The sequence below is a fragment of the Channa argus genome, chromosome 11, assembly GCF_033026475.1.
Source record: "Channa argus isolate prfri chromosome 11, Channa argus male v1.0, whole genome shotgun sequence".
Lineage (NCBI taxonomy): Eukaryota > Metazoa > Chordata > Actinopteri > Anabantiformes > Channidae > Channa > Channa argus.
In genome coordinates this window covers 6,562,735-6,583,956 of record NC_090207.1, presented here as the reverse complement: position 1 = coordinate 6,583,956, position 21,222 = coordinate 6,562,735, and the positions used below count along the sequence as shown (strand labels likewise).

Below are 21,222 nucleotides of genomic sequence, written 5' to 3'. Positions count from 1 at the left end.
TTGTGGAGGTTGGTGGTTGCTGTGTGAAATTTTTTTTTTTTTTTTAAACCCAAACCCCCCCTCACCTCTGTTATTTACAACCAGCTGAGTTGCTGTATGCCTGCCTTGTCTATAAATCATCACTTCAAATCATTTTCCTAGGTGTTTTTGTGCTACATCTGTGGGCATTTTTAAACAGCTTTCATGATTCAACAGCCTTTTAAGTGACTATTTGTGCAGCTTTTATGATTCATTGCTCATTTAATCCTTGAAGGTTAGCACTAAAGGTGACAAATAAATTCCCATTGAAGTGAAACTGAGACGTTCATCTCACTGATCCTTCCCTTACTGGTGTGGACACTTGTTCCTTTCTGTTTCTCTGACATTAGGCATGGACAACCCACCATCCCTCCACCATGGAAAAGTCCTTCATATTGCTGGCTGCTCTGCTATTGAGTTCACCCTGATTGGGCCACAAAAGGTAAAAATACCATATCCAGATTGACAGTCGAACAATATGGGTTTTGTTATGACTATGGTAATCTTGTTGAGCCATTCCAAGGGGCCACACATAAATTACAGAGGAAACAGGGAAAGTGCAGCGTCCTGACTCACCTCTCTCCAACCACACCCCACCCTTCTCTCGCCCCACTCTCCTCTGACTCCCACTTTCAACCTCCGTTCAGATTTAGAAAACAAGTCTAGTTTAACCAATTGTCACTGTTCTTTTTACACCCTTCAAGTGTTGTTTCAAAGACACAGCCTTCCAAAAAAAAAAGTCTCTGTGTGGAGTAGGAATTTACATAATCCGATTAGGAGCTGGGATTAGCCCCGGGCCTGGAGAACAGGGCTGGTGGGGGCCGTTTCTTGAATCTGCCATTCATGGGCCCTGCTGCACGTCCAAGAGGCTGCACCTGCAGGCCAGGCGCCACTCCTTTCTGGCTCCATTCAGCCTTTGCTGCAGATCTGCAGACTCACTGTAGGGTAGTTTAGCTGGTGTGTCGACCATCATCAGAAGGCTGTTTAACAATTACATCTGAACCTGTAATTCATCATACAGGTTAGGGCTGAAAGCAGGATAAGCAGGACTAGCTGTAAAAATCCCAACTGGAATTAATTATAAAAGTTTAGTCTAATCATCATTTTACTTACTGCATACATTTATTTATATATTTTAAGATTTATATTAGGCCATGCTGCTTGCTTTAGTCATAACCTTGAACGCATAAATGAAATTAAGGGAGGTTGAGCTTCCTGGCTTCTTGTCTCCTTAGTTCAATAATACCATAAACGAATAAACAAATAGCTATACATAACTACATTGTTATACTTTATTAAATGCTAATGTACTGTGAATTTTGTAAATTTCCCATTGGGATGAATAAAGTATCTATCTGCTTTTAAATGATCAGTAGGGGGCACTTAAAATTACACATTTTTTCGAGAAAGACCTTTCATATCCGAGTTTCCTTGTAGGATGCTTATTGAAAAGCTGTGTTTGAGGGGGAAAAAGATGTTTCAGGAAACCCCCGTTATGTACGGAGGAGAGGAAACACCCAGGTGACTCTGTTAACTGCTAACAGCTGTGTGACCTTTCAGCTGCAGCCCAAAGTAGGATCCAAATCTGAGGGACAGCTTTGGTTTAAACAGCCTGGTAATTCCCACAATATCTCTCCTGCCCTATTCAGTCCAGTGCTAAAGTAACAGTCAGGGACAATTACTGCACCATTACTCTGCTGTTTACCTAACCTTCACATGCAGGGACTCCTCAGACCATCCTGCCCACTGCCTTTGTTCCTACGCCATTAAAAAAACAAAACAGTGTTGGTCTCTTTGTCCACTGCTTGTTGAAAGGCAGAGGCCAGAGAGACAGAGAGAGACACAGAGATGTATTTAAAAAAAAAAAAAAAAAGTAGCGAGAGAGAAAGAAGCTGGCAGGTTATTGATGGTGGTCAGCCAGTGCTATATGTCCAGAAGCAGGGAAGCTTGGAGTCCATGTCCCCGGGGGTCGTCTTTGTCTGGGGATCATTCCTGAGGGAGCTGGCTTCACTCTGCTGGCTCGCGAAGATAAGCGCACTCTCCACACGCTGAGAGACCACGATAAGGGGATTGCTTCACTAAATGGGGAAAAAAGAAATGGCCCCACCACTGGAGCTGCTAAAATGAGAGACTATCAGTTTAGCTTAGAAAGACCCTCAATCACACTCCTCTAGCCATAAATCACACTTTGTTTTCCACTACTGTTCATGCTGTGTAGGGGAAAACAAAGGCAAAATGTGCACAGCTGCAATCTCGATCTTTTCTTTTTTTTTAATAATAGAAAATGGAAACATTTTATTTAGCAGAATTTAAACTAATTGTTTATAACACAGTGTAGTCGTAAGCAGGTATAAACTGTCTTGGTGTTTATTCAGTATTGATAATCACATCTGAGAACATATTTTGGAAATTGTTGCATTGGCAGATAAACAGGAAGTATTAACAAGTGATCTAACAAATGTATATGTAATTTGAAATACAGACGGAATAATACATTTTTAAAAATCTGATTAATGAAAACTCAATAGATTTCAACTGTCAGCAACTGACAATACTGATTTGCTGCAATGAAAATAGTTTTACCAATTCTAGATTTTAAACAATAATGCTCTTTAGAACTGTTGCTTTTTAAATTAATATCTAACATGAACATTTGGTTTGCACGGTTTTCGTATGCAATCTAAAATGTACTTTCATTTAAATGAACACTGAGAAGCCACAACATGAATAACTTGACCCTAACAAAACTTTAAAGATCAGGAAGCAGCTATTAATGTCTAAAATAATTTAAGCCTCGTCTGCCCATCAATTCTGCCAGGGACCCTTTCATAGCTCAACCTTCCCTTCTTCAGCGGAGTCAACACTGCAAAACACACAAAGAAATCTATTAATTTGTATATAGAATACAGATAAAACTAGATACAGATGCAGCCTTTTAGAAGTTTGCACCTCTAATTTTTTTTACATTGACTCGTGATTGTGGGTGATCTAAATTGGGTAGTACAGTGGAGTGGTTAGCGCTGCGTCATCACAGCTAGAACCTTTCTGTGTGGAGTTTGCATGTTCTTCCTCTGCTTACGTACTCTGGCTTTTTCCCCACAGACATGCAGTTTTGGTTAACTGGTGACTCTAAATTGCCTATAGGTATAATTGTGAGTGTGAATGGTTGTCTGTCCATGTCTTTGTGTGTTGGCTCTGAGATAGACTGGCAACCTGGATAAGTGGTTGAAAATAATGGAACAAGGATGACTTGATGTCAAAGCGAAACCCAGCGCACCTCACAAGTATGTCATCCTTGCCTTGCATGTTTTGAAACTCGTGTTTGAACTTGTGCGAGCCTCCATGTTCATAATTGACTCAGTGGTTGGAGGGAACCCCAATCCAACCACTTCCATCTCCACCGATAATAACTTACATGTTTTTGAAGACCAAAAACAGCATCATAACAAACAGAACACGTATTGTACAAGTTTTAGATACAGAAATTGTAAGTTCATTTTGCTTAAAAATAAGAAAATATGCAGCACTGACATAAGTCGGTGTCTACACTTTTTAATTTAAAAGGTTGCAGTGAAATAGCATTTGAGTTTTTTAAAATGACTTTTTTTGTTATGGGAGCAGTTGTTAATGTACTACTTTTAACTTCAAAGATCATATAATTATTTAATTTATCAAACATCTGCAGTCCACTCCGTAGCCACAATCACTCACCTCTTGTAACCAGACCTGCAGCTTCTTCACTTCTCTTCCTCTCCTGTCCTATCCAGCATTTGGAGCCATACTTTGAGACTGTTGTCATCCCTCCACTGTTGGACAACCGGTCCTTGTCACCCCGATTTTGCCCCCACATCATGGCCCCTGCTTGAGGGCTCATGTTGCAGGAAATTTGATGGTCGTCAATACTGTGGAAGTCACGGTAGACTGTGGTAGATGTAGACATTTGACTGTTTGCTTGCTGCAAGATGGAGCTGTAACTGAAGGTGGTGTCTGGTTTGAGAGGACTGTCATCAGATATATATAGGTAGTCATTGTAGCCATTTAGGCTTGTTGGAGCTTTACATGTCCACTCATCACTAACTCTCTCAATAACTTTGCCCACAGCTCCAGCTCTGCTTCCCCATCCATGAAAATTCATCTCCTTGCTCTGACTACTGGTCCAGCTCCTCTGCAGGTCAACATCTGGGGTGCTGAAAGACCAGCGGTTCACGTTGAGTTTTGAATCATCCTGCATCGCTGGGTCTTGTTCACAAAAGTTTTTGTCTACACTCTCAGCTCCAAACAGAAAGGTGGTGGTGTTGTCACTACAAAGTAGGTCTGAATGTGGGTTAATGGACGTTTCTATATGGAGATCTGATTCAACAGTTCTAGTCCTTAGGCTGTGTTTTTGGCTTGCCTCTGTGACAACTGTCTGAGACTCCAGATGGTTGGGGTCTGTGGTCAGTGTGTACAAAGATGTGGTGTCACTGAACAGCTAAAACCAGGAAGAGGAGAAAGAGAATTAAATGCAGAACTACCTCTGAAAATAGTTTGAATGATTGGGGAGGTACTTTTTTTTTTTTTCCTTATTCACAGTGCATGCTTCACTGTGAAGAGCACCAAGCTGAAAAGAGCCTACAGAAAACCTTTTGCCACCTCCTCAGTCAGGAGATTGAGACTGGTTCATTTCACAATCTATACATGTAATGTAAAGGTGAAACCAAAATCCCAGTCTAGTTCAGTCCTGGAGGAAGTTTCACCATTTGCTGGTAAAACACAGTTATCCCCATACACCAAGCATAAAAGACACTCAGTCATGCATCAGCAGTTTATAGGGGACAGAAAAATTAACTTCTCTTTCACAGTTTCATGACATGTGGGTGAAGAACCTGTCAGACAGTGATCTTACCCGACCAACAAATCTCCTAGCAAAGTGACTGACTGACTAACAACAGAGCAGCTGCTAGTGGAAGACAACCTAATAGCCACAGTCATCAGGAATAACAACCTGGCAGAAGACGAGTTAAACAAGCAAAAACACCCCCTTCCATCCTCTAAGGGGAAATGTGACATCTCTAACTTCTGTCACTGTATGTCATAGTTGGTGAAAACAGTCTTAGTGAAAGCTTTAGGCAGTCAACACTGTGAAAACTAATATTAAAAGACAACATGTCCAGACCAGACCATGTGTATACCCTGCTAGACCTCTGCCTAACTGCAACGCTATTTCAAGTACAATCCCAGTTCACGCACGCGCGTCATGGCCCCACCAGTGTCCCTAGTTGCAGCTAGTGTCTACATGTAGAGGACTGGGGACCAGGGCCACAAGCTCCATCAAACCCACTGGTTTATGTAGATAACACCTTAGTCAAAAGTAAAACACAGGTGGTGGAAGCCTTCAAGAATATAACAATGCTGTGGACTTTACAAGAGAAAACTGTCGCTATTCAAAATGAGGTTGGTCAAATCTACAAAGATCCTTTCTTGGTGTTCTTTGGCTCTATGCCAAAAACTCCTAAAATCACTTTTTTGTGATATATTGACAGTTTTAATGTGTAGGGGGTCTGTGGTGAACGCATGTTGTTACAGAACAAAAAATGAGCATGAACCTTTTAGAATCTACCCAGCTTAATGTAGATGTAGTTTAAAACAAAGTTTGTGTCCATTCTAAGGAAAAAAACACTAAGCAGGACAATGTAGTCTATAAAATCTAAAGGCAGTGAAGAATACGCACTCAAACACATGATGTAACACAGGAAAGCAGCCACGTTTACATTTAGAAAAACAGATTGTTTGAAGAAGAGTATCTTAGGCCACCAGCATCAAACTGAAGTGACACACTTTCAATAGAGGAGGCCTACAGCAATACTTAACATCCACTTAAAACACAGTCCTACAAATGTAACGATACAATGATGGCTAAACACGTCAACAACCAACATATGATATTAACAACAGTCAAGGTGTTAAATACCTGGGAAATCGGTGCAGCATGGGGAGCATTTGTCTAATTTTTGCCTTTGGCGCACAAGTCTGAACATAGAAACTTTGAGCTACAAGTTAACTTCAACTCCTCCCACGTTTACTACGTGTAGTCCCTTGCTCACCTTAATGACTCTGAGTGGCACCTCAGGGAGAAGCTGCTTTAGCTGAGACAGACTGGCTCTCAGGAGCCACTGGAAGGACGGTGCTCTCCTCAGCATTAGTTGGCCAACTAGAGGGTTGATACTCGGGAACTTCACCAAACACTTTTCCTCCTGAGGATATGGAAAAAAAAGTACAACAAATACGGTTGTTTACTGACAGGAATTTAGTAGGTGTATGGTTTAGTATTTATATCATTGGTAACTTTTTGTAGATTGGTTAAAAAGTGCTTTAACAAAGAACCTGAAAGTCATAATAAATGTTGAACCTAATGGATTTTATAAAAATAGTACTGTTCAGGATATACAAAATCAATTAAAAAGATGTTTTTCACTGACCAAAAAGAGACTGGGCAGATGATAAACTAAACTTTTTACAGTCCAAAAGTCTTTAACTATTAGCTGAGATATACTATCATCAGAAGTGAAAAACCGAATGGAGCCAAAACAGCATCTAAGTAATGTGTCTTCTCTTTTATTTTTCTGTAAAGTTTTTTTGGGTTTTTTAATTTTGTGGTTACCTGTGAAGGTATCACATTAAGCCAGTCCCTGTTCAGGTAGCTGAAAGGATCCCTGTCACTTGACATCAGACTGTAGAAGCAGATCTGACTGATGCTCTTGGCTACTTCCAGCACATCTGACACCATCAGCACCTGAAACACAGTGTGAAAAACTAATAATTATCAAGTTATCTTTATGACATTAATTAATTATCTGAGATTGTATAGATCAAATTGCAATACACTACATTGTTCACAATAGTTGTGGTTATGAACAATTAGTGGTTAAATTGAGTAATGTTTGTTTACTAGGACCATGTACAGTTAGCAACAAAACGATGAGTCATGCCTGTCTTGTATGTCCTCTACCTTGACATCAAGATCCCCCGACTTCATCCCAAACAGCACCAGAGATGAATAAATCAACACCAAGTTGCTGAAGGCATCGCTGGAAAATCTGCCACCACACAAAGAGGAGATATATTGGCGAGACTTTGTGTGCAATGTGTGTGCTGTGTATGTGTGGGCAGGTGTACACTAACCCTCCTTCCTGACTGTCTGGGCAGTGCAGGATGAGCCAGCAGCAACTGTACTGAAGAGAAAGAGCAGTAAGCCTCAACACCAGTCTCTCACTGGCTCGATCCTGACACAGTTCATCCTGCTCCTAGACACACACACACACACAGAGATACACACAAAATTACGTCAACATGGTTACACTCCATACACAACTGTCATCCTAGTTGTCCAACTGTAATTTCACTAAATTATGTTAAATTAGTTGTCAAGAAATTCACAGATTTTCAAAAGTACGCCTTGAGGCAATTTGATGACCATTTCTTAGGGCTAATTTGTTCGAATTAGGGGAAAAAACAGAAGGTTTGTAGTTGATGATGAATGGAGCACTGTTGTTTTGGGAAAAGCAAGTTTAATACACAGATGTAAGTGTTGTGGATTTGGATGGGCTATAACTTCTAAAAGGTGCTATGAAACTCTCAGTGTCTTACAACACAAAGTGACACAACTGGACTTCATTGTTCATCAATGTCATAAAACAGTCCAGAAAGTGAGTAAATGGACATAGGATATTGAGGAAATTCAGAATCACAGCAGATTTGTGTGTTTATGCTTTGAAGGATATGTAGGCGTCTCTCTCCCTCGGTACCTGAATGATAATAGCAGTGCTTTCATCTACTGTGATGACAGCATAGTAATGGGTACCTCCAAGCATCTTCAATGAAGGACAGTGAGTCCTCTCCAGTACAGTGATATTAAACCTGTAACACAACACATGTTTCACCGTATGGTATATAAAAGCTATGAGATTATAGAATCTACAGTTGCATTCTACCGTTCCCTGATATCTCCTGTGTCTGGCTGTCGTGTAATTTCCTGCCACATCATGTTAATTCATTTTTTATTTATTTGTTTAACCAGGTGAGGTTATTGACAACCAATTCTCATTTACAACGATGACCTGACCAAAGGAAAAGAGCAGTGTCATTTGAGCGTTTTGAGTTTGTTGCAAATGATTCCAGTCATTTGCTGCAGAAACGTAAAGTAAGTGCCACCAAAGGAGGCACGTGCTTTTGGAATATAGAGGTTAATTAAACTACTTGAGCGAAGACTACGACTAGTGATTGGAATATTGAGCAGTGAGTGTAAGTATGAGGGGGTTTTTCCAATGAGGGTTTTATAAATCAGTGAGTCTGTCTGCGGGAGTTGAGTGAAGGCCAATTCACCAATGAATACAAGCCACAGTGATAAGTATTAAACGGAGCCCCGGATACAAAGCGTATGGCAGAGTGGTAAAGGACATCGAGCTTATGTAGGAGGGTTTTAGATGCTGACCTATAGACAACATCGAGAACTGTCAGTTTAACCAGATGTTTTGCAGAATGAGTATATGAGGATTTATTATGAAAGAGAGAAGCTATACTCGATTTCACCTTTGTAGGCAGAACATTTATGTGTGTTTCACATGAAAGTGTGCTATGAAGCCAGATGCTCAGATATTTACAACAGTTAGCGAAATCAATGTCAGAGACATCCAGGGAGATTTGAAAAGGACCCTCAATTTGTGGTAAACTTCCCTTAAAAACTAGGCATTTGACATAACATCATTTAAATACTTATATGAAAAAGAAGAGAAGACCAGACCAAAAAATGAGTAAGAGACTTTAAATGCATGACTAATATTAATATTTTACTTTATAAAAAAAACAAACTATTCTTAAAAATCTACAGCTGGTGATGGGAAGGAGCCACCAGTCAACCCACAATTTCAATCCATCAGTATGATGGATAAACCTTTGTCCACAATCTACACAATGGAGTCAAAAACACCTCATTTGTACTTCATTCTTACTGTTATTGACAAACCAGACTTGGATTGTGATCTTCCAAAAGATTATATTAATGCAAATATATATTAACATATTAAATCTAGGTTTCACCATTCCGACAAGGTGAATATGCTGGAACTAGACTCGACAGGGAAAAGGAGAAACTTTACCCTGACTCCAGCATCTGTAGCAACGGCTGATTGTTAAGGAGCCCCTCTGTCACAATCAAAACATAGGGAACACTGTCCTCCAGGCACCAAGATGTTTTCTCTTTCCGAAAAAGACAAACAGAAAAAATTCATCAGTGAATCAGATGATGCTGCACTACAGTGTAAATGTCTGTCAGGTTACCAACAACAAACCAGTGTCATGGAGCACAGTGTTGAAGGTGAGGTGGCCGATGCTCTTCTCTCTACAGATAGTAGACCAGGGAGAATGGCCTGGATGGTCGTACTCCACCACCAAAGAAAAACAGTTCCAGGGGAAGTCAGGGCCTATGTGCTGCTCATACACCACCACACACACAAAGTCACACACGCTGGTGGAACAGGATGAAAACACAACACTTTGTTCAACACAGGAGCTTGAAAAATAATTCAAAGTAAAATGTCAGCTTATAACACAGCATGGTGAAAGTGCAGCGAAAAGAAATTTCATATTACATTAGAGATCTTTATTTGTTCATGCTGTGTTTAGGATAGGTTTGGCACAGGCCCTTAAGTGTTATGCAAAGTGGTTATGTATTGCTTTGGTTTTATTTAGCGCACCAAAATTTAATGGCAATTATATTTTGTGTATAAAAGTTGAATTAGCAAACTTAGGAAGCTTCAAGATACATTTTACACAAAAAAGTGTGTAAAGCCCCTTTGGAATGTTGAGTAGAATGAAGCACAAGAAAACTAGTTGTTTATTTTTCAGATTCTCGTTTTTTATAAACTGATAATGACTTTTTTTGTGTTTTTGGCTAAGAGTTCACACACCAATGTCTGCTGACGCTGATGTCCCCTTTTAACCCCTAAACTAGGATAAATCTTTATTTTGCACATTCAGTGGTTGTTACTACTGCTTATTCAACAAATGCAAGTGAATCAAATGCAAATGTTGTAGACTTTCACACATGCCTGTGTACAAGAGTGAAGGCGAAACACCAAAGCAGCAGAAACTTTGAAGGGTACTAATTTTTGTAAATTTAGCTATCGGATCACGCTTGGTAGATTCACAATATTATAAGTAGCCAGATCTCGGAAGAAAAATATAAAAAATAAAACACTCTAGTACATGTACCTGCTAACCACACAGGCACCATTCAGTTTGGTTTTGTTCTCCTCAGGACAACATGCAGTCACAGCTGCTCCTGCAAATGTAAAGACAAGGAAGGCACTCTGCTATATGATACTGGATTTTCATATGGTGTAGTTGTCACAGGCGGATCAGAAGAATTCAATACATTACATTTTAGTTAATTAGTATTTTAAATGTAATTCTTTTGTCCACACAAGACTAAATTAAATTACAACATATCTGATGAAAGTTAAATCAGTCGCTTACCAGTCACATGGCTCAAGCTGTTGATGATTATTGATCTATTCTCCTCAGAGTTAATTGATGTAAGCACCAAAATCTACAGAAAGACAAGTGTTTCACTGATAAAAAAAGAATCTGAAGGTGAAAATTTTCTAGTTTTTTATTTTCTAGTAGAACTGTGATGATGATTTTTAACCCCAATATGTTTATAATAAAATGGAATAAAACACAAAATGTTGATAAAACAATTAATCACATAAACCAAACACAGTGTTTCTCATGCTGTGAATACTCACTTTTTCTATGTTACTGTGTCCTTTCCTGTGCAGCCATGCAGCCAATAGCTGCTGCAGTTCCTGCAGTTTGAAGTTGGACTCCTGGTTCTTTTGACTTAGAAAAAGGATGATCTGCAGCCTCTTCATCAGCTGCTCCAGACTCTGCTCTGCACAAGACTCGGAGGCTTGCATTAGGTAATCTATAGTGCATAAGGAGAAGGCTGTAAATATCACAATGTGATGTAAAACGATGTTTAAGGTTTCAGCAGAGTTCACCAACTAGAAGCGGTTTCACCAGCTTACAGGCCAAAGTATGATGGAACACCTGTCAGAAAGATTTGGCCTGGAATTATTTTTGCACTTCCCTGGAGTACAAATCAATAATTCCTGAATGATAAAATTCTGGGCTTAAACAAGCAGTACTATAATACTATAATACATGGATTGTTGTTAGAGATTGTAGGTAACAGAAGTGACAACATTTGGAACAAGTCTCTCGACTTAAGCAACCTCCAACAGCGCCTCCAACAGAGCAATCCTCAGTCTAATTTTTAGTTTATAGTAAAGCATTTCCTCACAGCCCAAAAATGTTATAAAAACATTAGTGCCTACAGGAGATAAATCAAAAAAATTTAAGATTCATTAGTGAATCCATTGTTTTTCAAGACCTGCACCGACACCGTGTTATAGTGAGCCTTGGGAATTTAGTTAATAAATTGATGCACGATAAACATAAATATATACCAGACAATCAAATTGTGAAGACAATTGTTAAGGTGTTGCCAATGTTTCCAGCTGCTTTAATCAAATGTGTTCAAATTACTAATAAATAATGTCCTCATAAAAGGACATTAAGCAGAGAGTCAAACTATGTATTTTCCTAGTAAAGATTTTAAGTTAGAGAAAAGTGAAACTAGGTTTAAAAAGAGGCTTTAAAGTCAAACTGCAGGAGAAATGGCAGTTTAAACTGACCCAATGCAGAAGGGAGGTCGCACTTCAGCAGTAGTTCCTTGAACGTCACCAGCACATGGATCAGAGCCACCTGGTTGAAAAGCAGTTCCTGATCTGCATGCAGCACAGTGGGAATGTACTGCTTTCAAATGGATGTTTAAGAGATAATAAATGCAAAATAAACCAAAGGTTTCTCAATTAAGATAAAGACATTTTATACCTCTGACCAGCTCTACACTCTGTGCATGTGTCCTGCTAAGGGCCGTCTCCTGCTGTTTGAGGAGGAAGTATGTTTGGTCCGGGGCCAGGCAGCTAAAGTCTTCCCACACAGGAAACTTGAGGCCCAGCTGTCGAGCTGAGCTCAAACAAGGCTGAGTGAAGGCCAGCAGCTCACAGTAGGCACGCCGCTGGCTGTCTGCAGGGGAGCACAGAGGTTTATAAACAAACCTAAACCCCCATCTGAAACAACTTTGATAAAGGGGAAAAGTCCACACTAAAAAGATCAACGGCTTTCGGCTTGTCCCTTCAGGCATCACCACAGTGGAACATATTCTGCACTTTGATTTTGGCACAAGTTTTTACACCAGATGCCCTTGCTGTCGCAACCTTCCCATTTTATCCAAGCTCAGGACCGTCACCAAGGCTGCCCACACCTGGTGGGTTGGGATTCAAACCTGCGGCCTTTTGCATGCCAGCCAAATGCTCTACCACTGAGTCACTACTTTAGATTAAAAGTTCTCCAACTTTTTTTTTTTTAAAAAGTCAACGTTTACTATCAAACAGCAAGCATCACGAATACTTTGCACTGAGTGCTACATCTAAGTTATATTTTTTAATTATATTTTTCATCTTTGATCTGCGACTGTGGCGCAGGAAGGTAAAGCGGTTGTCCACCAATCTCACCCAACTTAGTTGCCCCCGGTGAGTGTTGGCCAGCTGCATAGCAGCTCCCCCATCGGTGTATGAATGTGTGTGCGATTGTGAGTTTGAATGGGTAAATAAGAAGCAGTGTAAAGCACTTTGAGTGCCAATAGGTAGAAAAGCGCTATATAAGTGCAGACCATTTACCATCTCCTAATTACTGTCAAATTCAGTTAAGTGAAACTTAAATCTAAACTAAAATGACCAAATAAAAAAATTGACCTGTTTTTTCCTAGTAGGATTTCACTGATGGTGTTGTCAATTTTTCATACCTGTAGCTTGTACTTCCATTACTTCGCTGTCCTGCTTCTCCTGAGGTTCTGACTGATTGACATGATGACTGAAGAGGTGACCAATAGTCTGACCCACTGCTTTCTGCTCTCTGATAACATTTTCTGACACAGCACCACTTCTATATGTGTGCTTACTGTCTGATCTTTCCATCTGCTCTGAAGGAGACTGCACAAAGGCAGGTGTCTGTTGGTCAACCTCTGGTGCTGATAAAAAGATGAGTAGATTACATGTTAGTGGGAGTTACTTTGCTGATTTTAGTATTAATAATGTCTTAATTTTAACACAAAAGCCATAAGGATACTAAGTGCTGATGCAAGTTGGATGCTGCAGGTAACGTCAAGGTATAAAGTTTCAAGCAATTTAGAGGTTTAGGTTCCTATCAATCACATAATCCCACCAGGGAAAAGACTGACTTTTTACAGATTCATTCTGATCCTGGAAACCACAGTCAAGACACAAAAGATCTAATTTCTCCAAAATGCTGAAACAACCGACCTGCCGGTACCTGTATCCTGAGAAACTATGGGCAAATATACCCAATGCCGCTGTAAAAGTAGAGGGTATCAAAACATCAAATATTAATTCGATTTATCTGTGTTTTGTGTTTTCAGTTAAATAACTTCTGTTTATTCATATGTGGTGGCTACATTCTTGATATGATCAGTAAATATTTCTGTTTTAACATACATTCTTGTCTGTTTTTAAATTATGTTTCCTTAAATAGCGCCCATTCACCCATTCTCTCTCTCTCACGCACACACACAGAGAGATCCAAATAATGCAGAGACGCACTACAGTCTGTACCTGGACTGCTGGGCTGAGGGACTGAAGTAACAACAACTTTATGATGTGATCTCAGCATCATGAAGATGGACAGAGGGTCAAGCTCCTTCTCTGGTGGACGTCTTTTAACCAGCAGATCCCTGTCATTCAGTCTGAAGGACACAGGCTGCTCAGGGACATGGCTGCTTTGCTCTGTCCTAAAGTTGTCTTCATTTGTGTTGATGTTGTTGTTATGAGCAGAGGACACTGCTTCAACTTCTGTAAACATCTTGGCTGAAACCTTATATTTAGCGTTTGTGGTTGCAGAAGTTTTGGAAAATTTGATGTTTGCAGGTCTGACTTTCTCATTGTGCTTCAGGCAGGTGCTCTGGACTATGTCAATAACAGGTTCTTTGTGGACAGTGATGTCATCTGTAATTGCTTTAGCACGAAAAGCAGCAGATTCAGATTTCTCCAGCTGAGCTAAAGGAGTTTTGTCGGAGCTGACTGTAGCTGAAATCGATGATGAGGAAAAGAACACGTATATGTAAAAAAGCCAACTGTTAATGGTCTTAAAGCAAAACATACTGTAACAAAAAAGTGGCTTTACACACTACTTGCACTGAAACCAACAACTGAGCTGCTAATATTCTTCATTAATCAACCACTTGTTGAAACTGTAAAATGTCAAGTAGTGCAAATGTCCATCCTCGTTCAAAGCTTGCCTAAACAATTGATTGGTCATAAAACTCCCTTTTTATAGTAATAATAAGTAATAATTTACTGTGCTGTTCTGTGCTTGGTACTGTATAACCACAGCCACTGGGGTTACTAAATCCATTAGAAAAGGATGCGTAGTAGTGTAGTGGTGTTCCTCATTTACCTACCTATAGCTGCCCCACCCCACCTTACATATATTACACCTCTTTATTGACTTAACATAGTTGAACACACAGTCACACTAAATTCATGTCCTGTTATAGCTTCTTCAATGTCTTGTCGGTATTGGACACAGTTTTCTTGAAAAACGTATCCATTTGCCCTGTTTTAAGTAACTCACATTTGATGCAGCTGTCATCTACTAAATACTCACAGTCAACATGTTCAGATAGTTTTTTGAAGTCTTCCATGGTCTCCTTCACCTTGATGGGTAAAGACTCAGTTTTCATACTCTCTATCAACTCACAGTTATTGCATAAATAGACCTGTGTGGCTTGACTCATCTTCTGTGACTGCAGGTTGGCAGCAATACTGCTAAAACTTTGTTTCTCTAGTTTAATGACTTTCAAGGCTTCAGACAAAGGCTGGAAGTCAATGGTTGGTTCATATATTTGAGGCTCTGTGAGGAAATGAAGCAGATTAGATTTTAATACAGTCCCTTCCAAACTCAGGCATTCACCATGTGCTGCATCAAACATGAAAACAAGTTTCCAAAACTGTCCTCTGAACTATTCTGAATTGTACTCAGGAGGCACAAAACTTCAAAAAGTAAGGACACAAAGAAGGCTCATGCTCTTCGCATGCTCAGCTATTTAAACTTTTTTTTTAAATAGTTGTTGCCTCAAATATTCTGTTCTGATTCATAAATTTGTACAGTGGGTCAGTAAGCCAGTTCATTGTACATGTGTAAGATCTTCAGTGGAATTATGGCAACTTGATTTTATGGTAATTTTTTTAACGAAAAAACATCACCCAGTGGAACAGTGTTTCTGACTCTGCTATTAATAGTTTTTGGACAACAGGAAATCCAGGTTGCAGTCTGACATACATTACATGGGGGTAGAGGCAATTCATTGTTGATTTTGATGTTTGTATAATAAAAAGTGTGTTTACTGTAATAATCAATGAAAGTTTGTTCCTAAAGGGGCACTCCACTTGAGTGCAGATGCCTTGGTTTTGTCCAGTCCAGATCCAAAAATGTTATATTTTAAAACTTCTATAATGAAACTTGAGCGCATGATATATATATATATATATATATATATATATATATATATATATATATATATATATATATATATATATATATATATATATATATATATATATATATATATATATATATATATTAAATATCCTTCACCTGGGATATAAATTATTTTCAGGTTTACCACTAGTTGGTTAAAAAAAAAAACCCTCCCCCCCCATGTAAAGTCTCTAAGTCCAGTTCGAGATGTTGAGAGCCACAGATGTTCTCAATGATGATAAGTGACAGGTGAATCAAGGCTTATTAAGTTTAGAGCTTTAAACTCATGAACAACAATGACATCTAGTGGCTTGCGAAATATAAAGCAGCTTTGACGCTGAGGCAGTGGCTTATGTTCAAAGTGCATAATAAAACATTTTTTATCATTTGTGTTGCTATTATAGTGTAGTGCATTTACAGAGAAGTGCATAATGCTGAACATTTTATACCCTCCTAAATAATCAGAAAAAAAAAACTTTATCACCTTCACAAAGAGAGGATTGATTGCAGAACTGTAGTATATGAAGTGATATTGATGTGTAAAATGGGGGTGCCACATTAAATAAAACACTATACAAATTACACCTCATAATTACCTGTCAACAGAAACCCGACCACAAAGGCTGGATGTTTCTCTGACCTCCAAAGGGCCAGCTCCATCTCTTTCTGAGCTCTCACTGATACCCAACGTCTACAACACAATCAATACAATAATATTGTAAATGTCATAAGTGCTTTTCTTCATTGTGCACTACAAGAACACAATGTCACTAAATCATTCATCTTCTATGAATGTCATCTGCAGTTGTAAAAGAAATTTACATTTGGATTGTGTTCATTTGCACAATGACACAATGAATAATGTCCACTAAGCAGTCTTAAGTAGTATTTATTTTGCTTGTGGTGTATCTTGTATATTATGTCGTTATATATATATATGTGTGTGTGTGTGTGTGTGTATCTATATATATATATATATATATATATATATATATATATATATATATATATATATATATATATATATATATATATATATATATATATATATATATATATATATATATATATATATATATATATATATATCTATCTATCTATCTATCTATCTATATATATATATAGATAGATAGATAGATAGATAGATACACACACACACATATATGTGTGTGTGTGTGTGTGTATATATTACTTTATTAGTATGTTTAGTCACTGTTAGATATATGAAAATACACTAAACCTCATCAGGGTTACCACTGTAATAGCAGTTTCACTGCAGGGCGACCACATGCTGTCACTCACCGTCTGCGGAGTGGAGACAACTCTTCCTTCTGCAGTTCAGACATAGTGTGACAGTATCTGGTTTGACTGCTCTTTGGACTCTGGGTCAGAATCAGGTCCAGTTCCATTTCACTTGGAGGGACTAAACATCCTTATGAAAACATAAAATTAAAAAAAAAAGGGGTGAGAATGGTAAAGTAAAAATACTTATAAAGGTACTTTGTAACTGTACATTGTGATTTTACACAGGACCATGACATAACAAAGGTTATATGTTTTGTGTATGCTCTCTCAAACTGTACCTGAAAGCTCTGACTCTATCAGGCCTGTATCCCTGTTGTCTTTATTGATGGCCTTCTCTGGAACATTATACCGTGAAATGTCCACTGACACAGATGTCTCTGAGAAAGAAGCTGAATGAAATGCTCACAATCAGTTCATCTTCTAAATAGTCACATGTTTTTATTTCCATCTAAAAACCTTCTAATCTGGTCTTCAACCTTGATTAAGTACATCCAGGACTGGAGGCTGCTCATCCAACAATTCAGGATGAATGTTCATACGGCCACAAATGCTTGAAAAGCTGGTACAGTTTTCTGTAGTCAGTGTAACAGCATCCACTACAACAGGCAACAAGAGAAACTACAAAGGAAGAACGATTAGCCATGAAGAAATTCCACACATCATTTGACATTTATCCTTCTTTTAATTACTTCTTCATCTACAGGTGATTCTTTAACAAACTCCTCCTGAATGTTTGCACACATCTGAGTGTCACAAGTGTTCACAAAAGAAGGTTTTTCATAGGATGGATGACACCTGAAAGAGAAACAATCCACCAGGGTATGATAATATAGCTAACATTAAAAAATCATTTTTATAATAAATACATAAATGATATTTAAATATTAGGATGCAAAACCAATTTGACAACATACAGCACACACCTGAATAGGATGTCGTTGGAGATGCTATCTCCTGTTGACATCAGCAGGGGGTCGGCCACAGGAAGTGTCCTCAACCTGGAGAGTTTGGCTCTTAGTGTTGGTAAATGTCTCCTAAATTGTAGCAGGTAATCAACAACCACAAGCTCTTCTGGCAGCAGCAGGTCTTTGGCAGATGTGCAAATAACAGATGTGTTTTTAAAGAGAAAACTCCAATATACAATACGTGGGTTTTCTGCTTAAGTAAAGTTTGTGAACTTTAACAGTCTTCTCATTTGCATATAGCAACAATTCCTGGCAGTATTCAAAAAATAAGTATAGTAGGTGTTTTAGGAGTTTTAAAATACTATCCATGGCCTTTCAGTGCTTTCTAAGACTTTTCAACGACATACATATCCTGTAGATATCCTGTGATTAAGAAAAATCTATATTTAATGAGGTCGAGTGTTAGTCTACCTTTGTTCTCATCTGCAGCTTTCATCTGGTCAGTTGTCCACTTGAAAAATGATTCCTGATGATCATTAATCTGTGATTCTTTCAAATGGCAAACATACTCATCTGGATCCTGCAGTGAGTCAGGATTAGACCTGGGTATTACTGCCACATCATCCTTCATGTCCCCCAGTCTCACATTAAATCTGAAATATAATGTGTTATAAAATGTGTTAAAAGTCAATAACTTAAAACTACTTAACACTTTTAAATGTAAAAATTACAGCACCTTTCTGGTGAAACAACTGGTTGTTTTTTTCCCCCCAGGTCACCAAGCACAGACCCACTGATAGAGAGTTTGCAGGTAGAAAGCACCTTTTCTGACAAATATAAAAATATGTTATAAAGATATTACAATATATCCAAACAAAATATGTAGTTAGATTAAAACAGAATGGACAAAAATATCTTGGGCAGCATACTAAGTTGAAATGAACACCTGCAGGTCAAAAGCAGGGCCCAAGTTACTCAACATAGAGGTTATATATTTCTCTTTACATGACTTGTTTACCTCGGATCCATGGTGTCCTGTAGGTGACGTCAGGCAACCCACCACTGTGAGGATACAGGTCACTGGTACCAGTGAAGTAAGGGACTGGTAGTGCCAGCAAGTTCATCATTACTTTCATACTGGTGGTGGTCTGAAAGAAAACACCAAAAGGGAAGATGGAGAAAGGAACAACAGTGAAGTCGGTATGTAATTCTACAGATCCAAAAGCAATGGTGACATTTAAAGTAAACTAAGATTACAGTAGATAGAGACATCCTAGGTAAAACCTGGCCACTGTTTAAAACTTAAGTTCAGAGTTGTAAAAAAAACTCATGAAAGAGTTTCCATTTCATGAGGGCAGACAAAAACTTTTTTTTTTTTAATTAGAAAATAATAATGTTGTAGGTATCTTAAAAATTGGGGCTGATAATATAAGGGGCTAATCATATATGTATGTTTAACAGTTTTTCACATTAAATTCTGGGGGGAAATTGGTCAATGGTCACTTAATATTGTCATTTTTTCCCCCCCTTAGATTTTCCATACAACAAAGTGTTAAGGTTTAATGTCATATAATATAGTAATTTCACCAAAACACAGACTCACTTCAAAAACATAGTCCACGGCTTTATATCTAATAGCACAGAAGAACTTAGGAGGAAAACTGCTGCAGTTATCGGACCTGTGACCATCGAAAATGGAAAAATAAACGCCATTATATAACTTAGTTTTAGGTTATGTAATTTTAAAGTTTTGTTTTCTTATCTTAGCAACAACCAACATAAGGTATCACCCTAAAAGGTAAATGTAATCAAATTCGACGATTATGTATAAAATAGCTCACATGAAGCTAGCTACCTAACAGTTTAACTTTAGCGTTGTTTGCGTAGCGTTAGCTATCTCCTCATGGTAAGCTAGCAAAGATAGAACGTTAATTTGCTACGTTCTTTCTAAAATCTTCAAGAAATAATTTGGCTAAGATTAAACAAATACGGCCTAAATAACCAAAATTTGCTGGTTAACAGTAAACTCACATGATACAGTATTAAGGTTATTTGTTTATCATAACCAAAACGTCGAGCGAGAGAAATATGTGTCAAAGATCTTCTATTGGCGACAATCTGCTGCTGCTTCATTTTCTGCGCGGCAAAAACGAAAGGCTTTAACGTCCACGCATGCGCTCTGGTACATAATTTAATTTCATAAGCAAACCACATGAAGGGCGTCAAGAACACTAAAACAAATTATCAAAAACTGTAATTTCTTTTTCAAATGGCTAAAATTACACTTTAAAGTAGGCTACATTCATGTGTCAATAAATATACTACGGAAAGTTACGGAAGTTATTGCTGACTATTGTTTGCTGGTTGATAGCTGCTTTTTCTTTCATTCTGATGATTACAACCAAAATCCTTTGCTCCTTTCACGTTTTTAGATTTCAAAATGTTACGTTCCTTTCTTTGAATTTTCATGTAATTCACTTCGAATCCCCCCTATTTTCACTACAAAACAGTTTTAAAGAAAAACGTAGTCGGAAAATTTGTCTGGAGACGTTAAGGACAGTCATTATGGAAACCAATACAAATTTTACCTAAAATAAAGCCAACACAAAGTAATATAAAGAAGGGCTACGCATGAAATAAAACACTTAAGAATTCAGCTAATTTCATCACGTTGAAAATGAGCAGTGCTAGGTGAGACAAAGTCTCTGTGTAAATGTATTTGAAATAATAATAAATACATTTCTCACCACATTTCACTGTTTGAATGTACGATAACATTATTTATAGGTCAGTGACAGATGTGTATCATTACATTGTGAAGGTCAAGCACATTGCAACAAATTAAATGTAAGCAAGTTTATCCAGAGGGAAGCTGTGTGTACATAAATCTGTATCAATGTGTTTTCATAACTCATGGCAAAATCCAAAATTTTGCAGACACATCAATCCAGCAGAGAAATAATAAGACTCTTGTGGCAAACCTTTTCCAAATTTTCAGTTTTATTTATTTTATTTTTTCTGTATTGGCACTGTATGTTTTCCACCACAAGGAGGAAATTTTCACCACACTAATAGAAAAGACGTCATCAGTAAACCAGTGCAGGCAGCATTTACAAGCAATTCTGGTCATTACATCCCCCAGCTAATCTAACTGCATGTCTCCAGGCTGTAAGAGAACCAGGGGAAATGCATGCCCACATCGGGAGAACATGCAAACTCCACACAGAAAGGCCCCAGCCTCTGACCTCCGAGCCTTTATAACTACACCACTAGCTTTACCTTTCTAGTTCATCAAATCCAAAACAAAGGATAACACAGTGAAATCAGACAGTGACAT

General features: G+C 38.3%; 1 protein-coding gene across 1 annotated transcript; it reads right to left on the bottom strand.

The window, feature by feature from the left end:
* Positions 1-215: 215 nt before the first annotated feature.
* On the bottom strand, positions 216-20,637 carry LOC137136188 (protein shortage in chiasmata 1 ortholog). The gene is made up of 29 exons (XM_067521326.1): positions 20,633-20,637; positions 19,489-19,564; positions 18,904-19,033; positions 18,622-18,712; positions 18,357-18,538; positions 17,904-18,066; positions 17,670-17,775; positions 17,457-17,598; positions 17,259-17,369; positions 16,978-17,107; positions 16,272-16,366; positions 14,694-15,048; positions 14,516-14,540; positions 13,752-14,322; positions 12,926-13,150; positions 11,953-12,147; positions 11,754-11,846; positions 10,803-10,981; positions 10,531-10,603; positions 10,267-10,336; positions 9,345-9,520; positions 9,153-9,252; positions 7,803-7,914; positions 7,180-7,301; positions 7,007-7,094; positions 6,659-6,790; positions 6,102-6,251; positions 3,730-4,489; positions 216-2,881 (listed from the first exon to the last, which is right to left on the bottom strand). Exons 1-29 carry the CDS (start codon positions 20,635-20,637, stop codon positions 2,796-2,798), a joined length of 4,743 nt encoding a protein of 1,580 aa, XP_067377427.1. The 3' UTR covers positions 216-2,795.
* Positions 20,638-21,222: the final 585 nt, after the last annotated feature.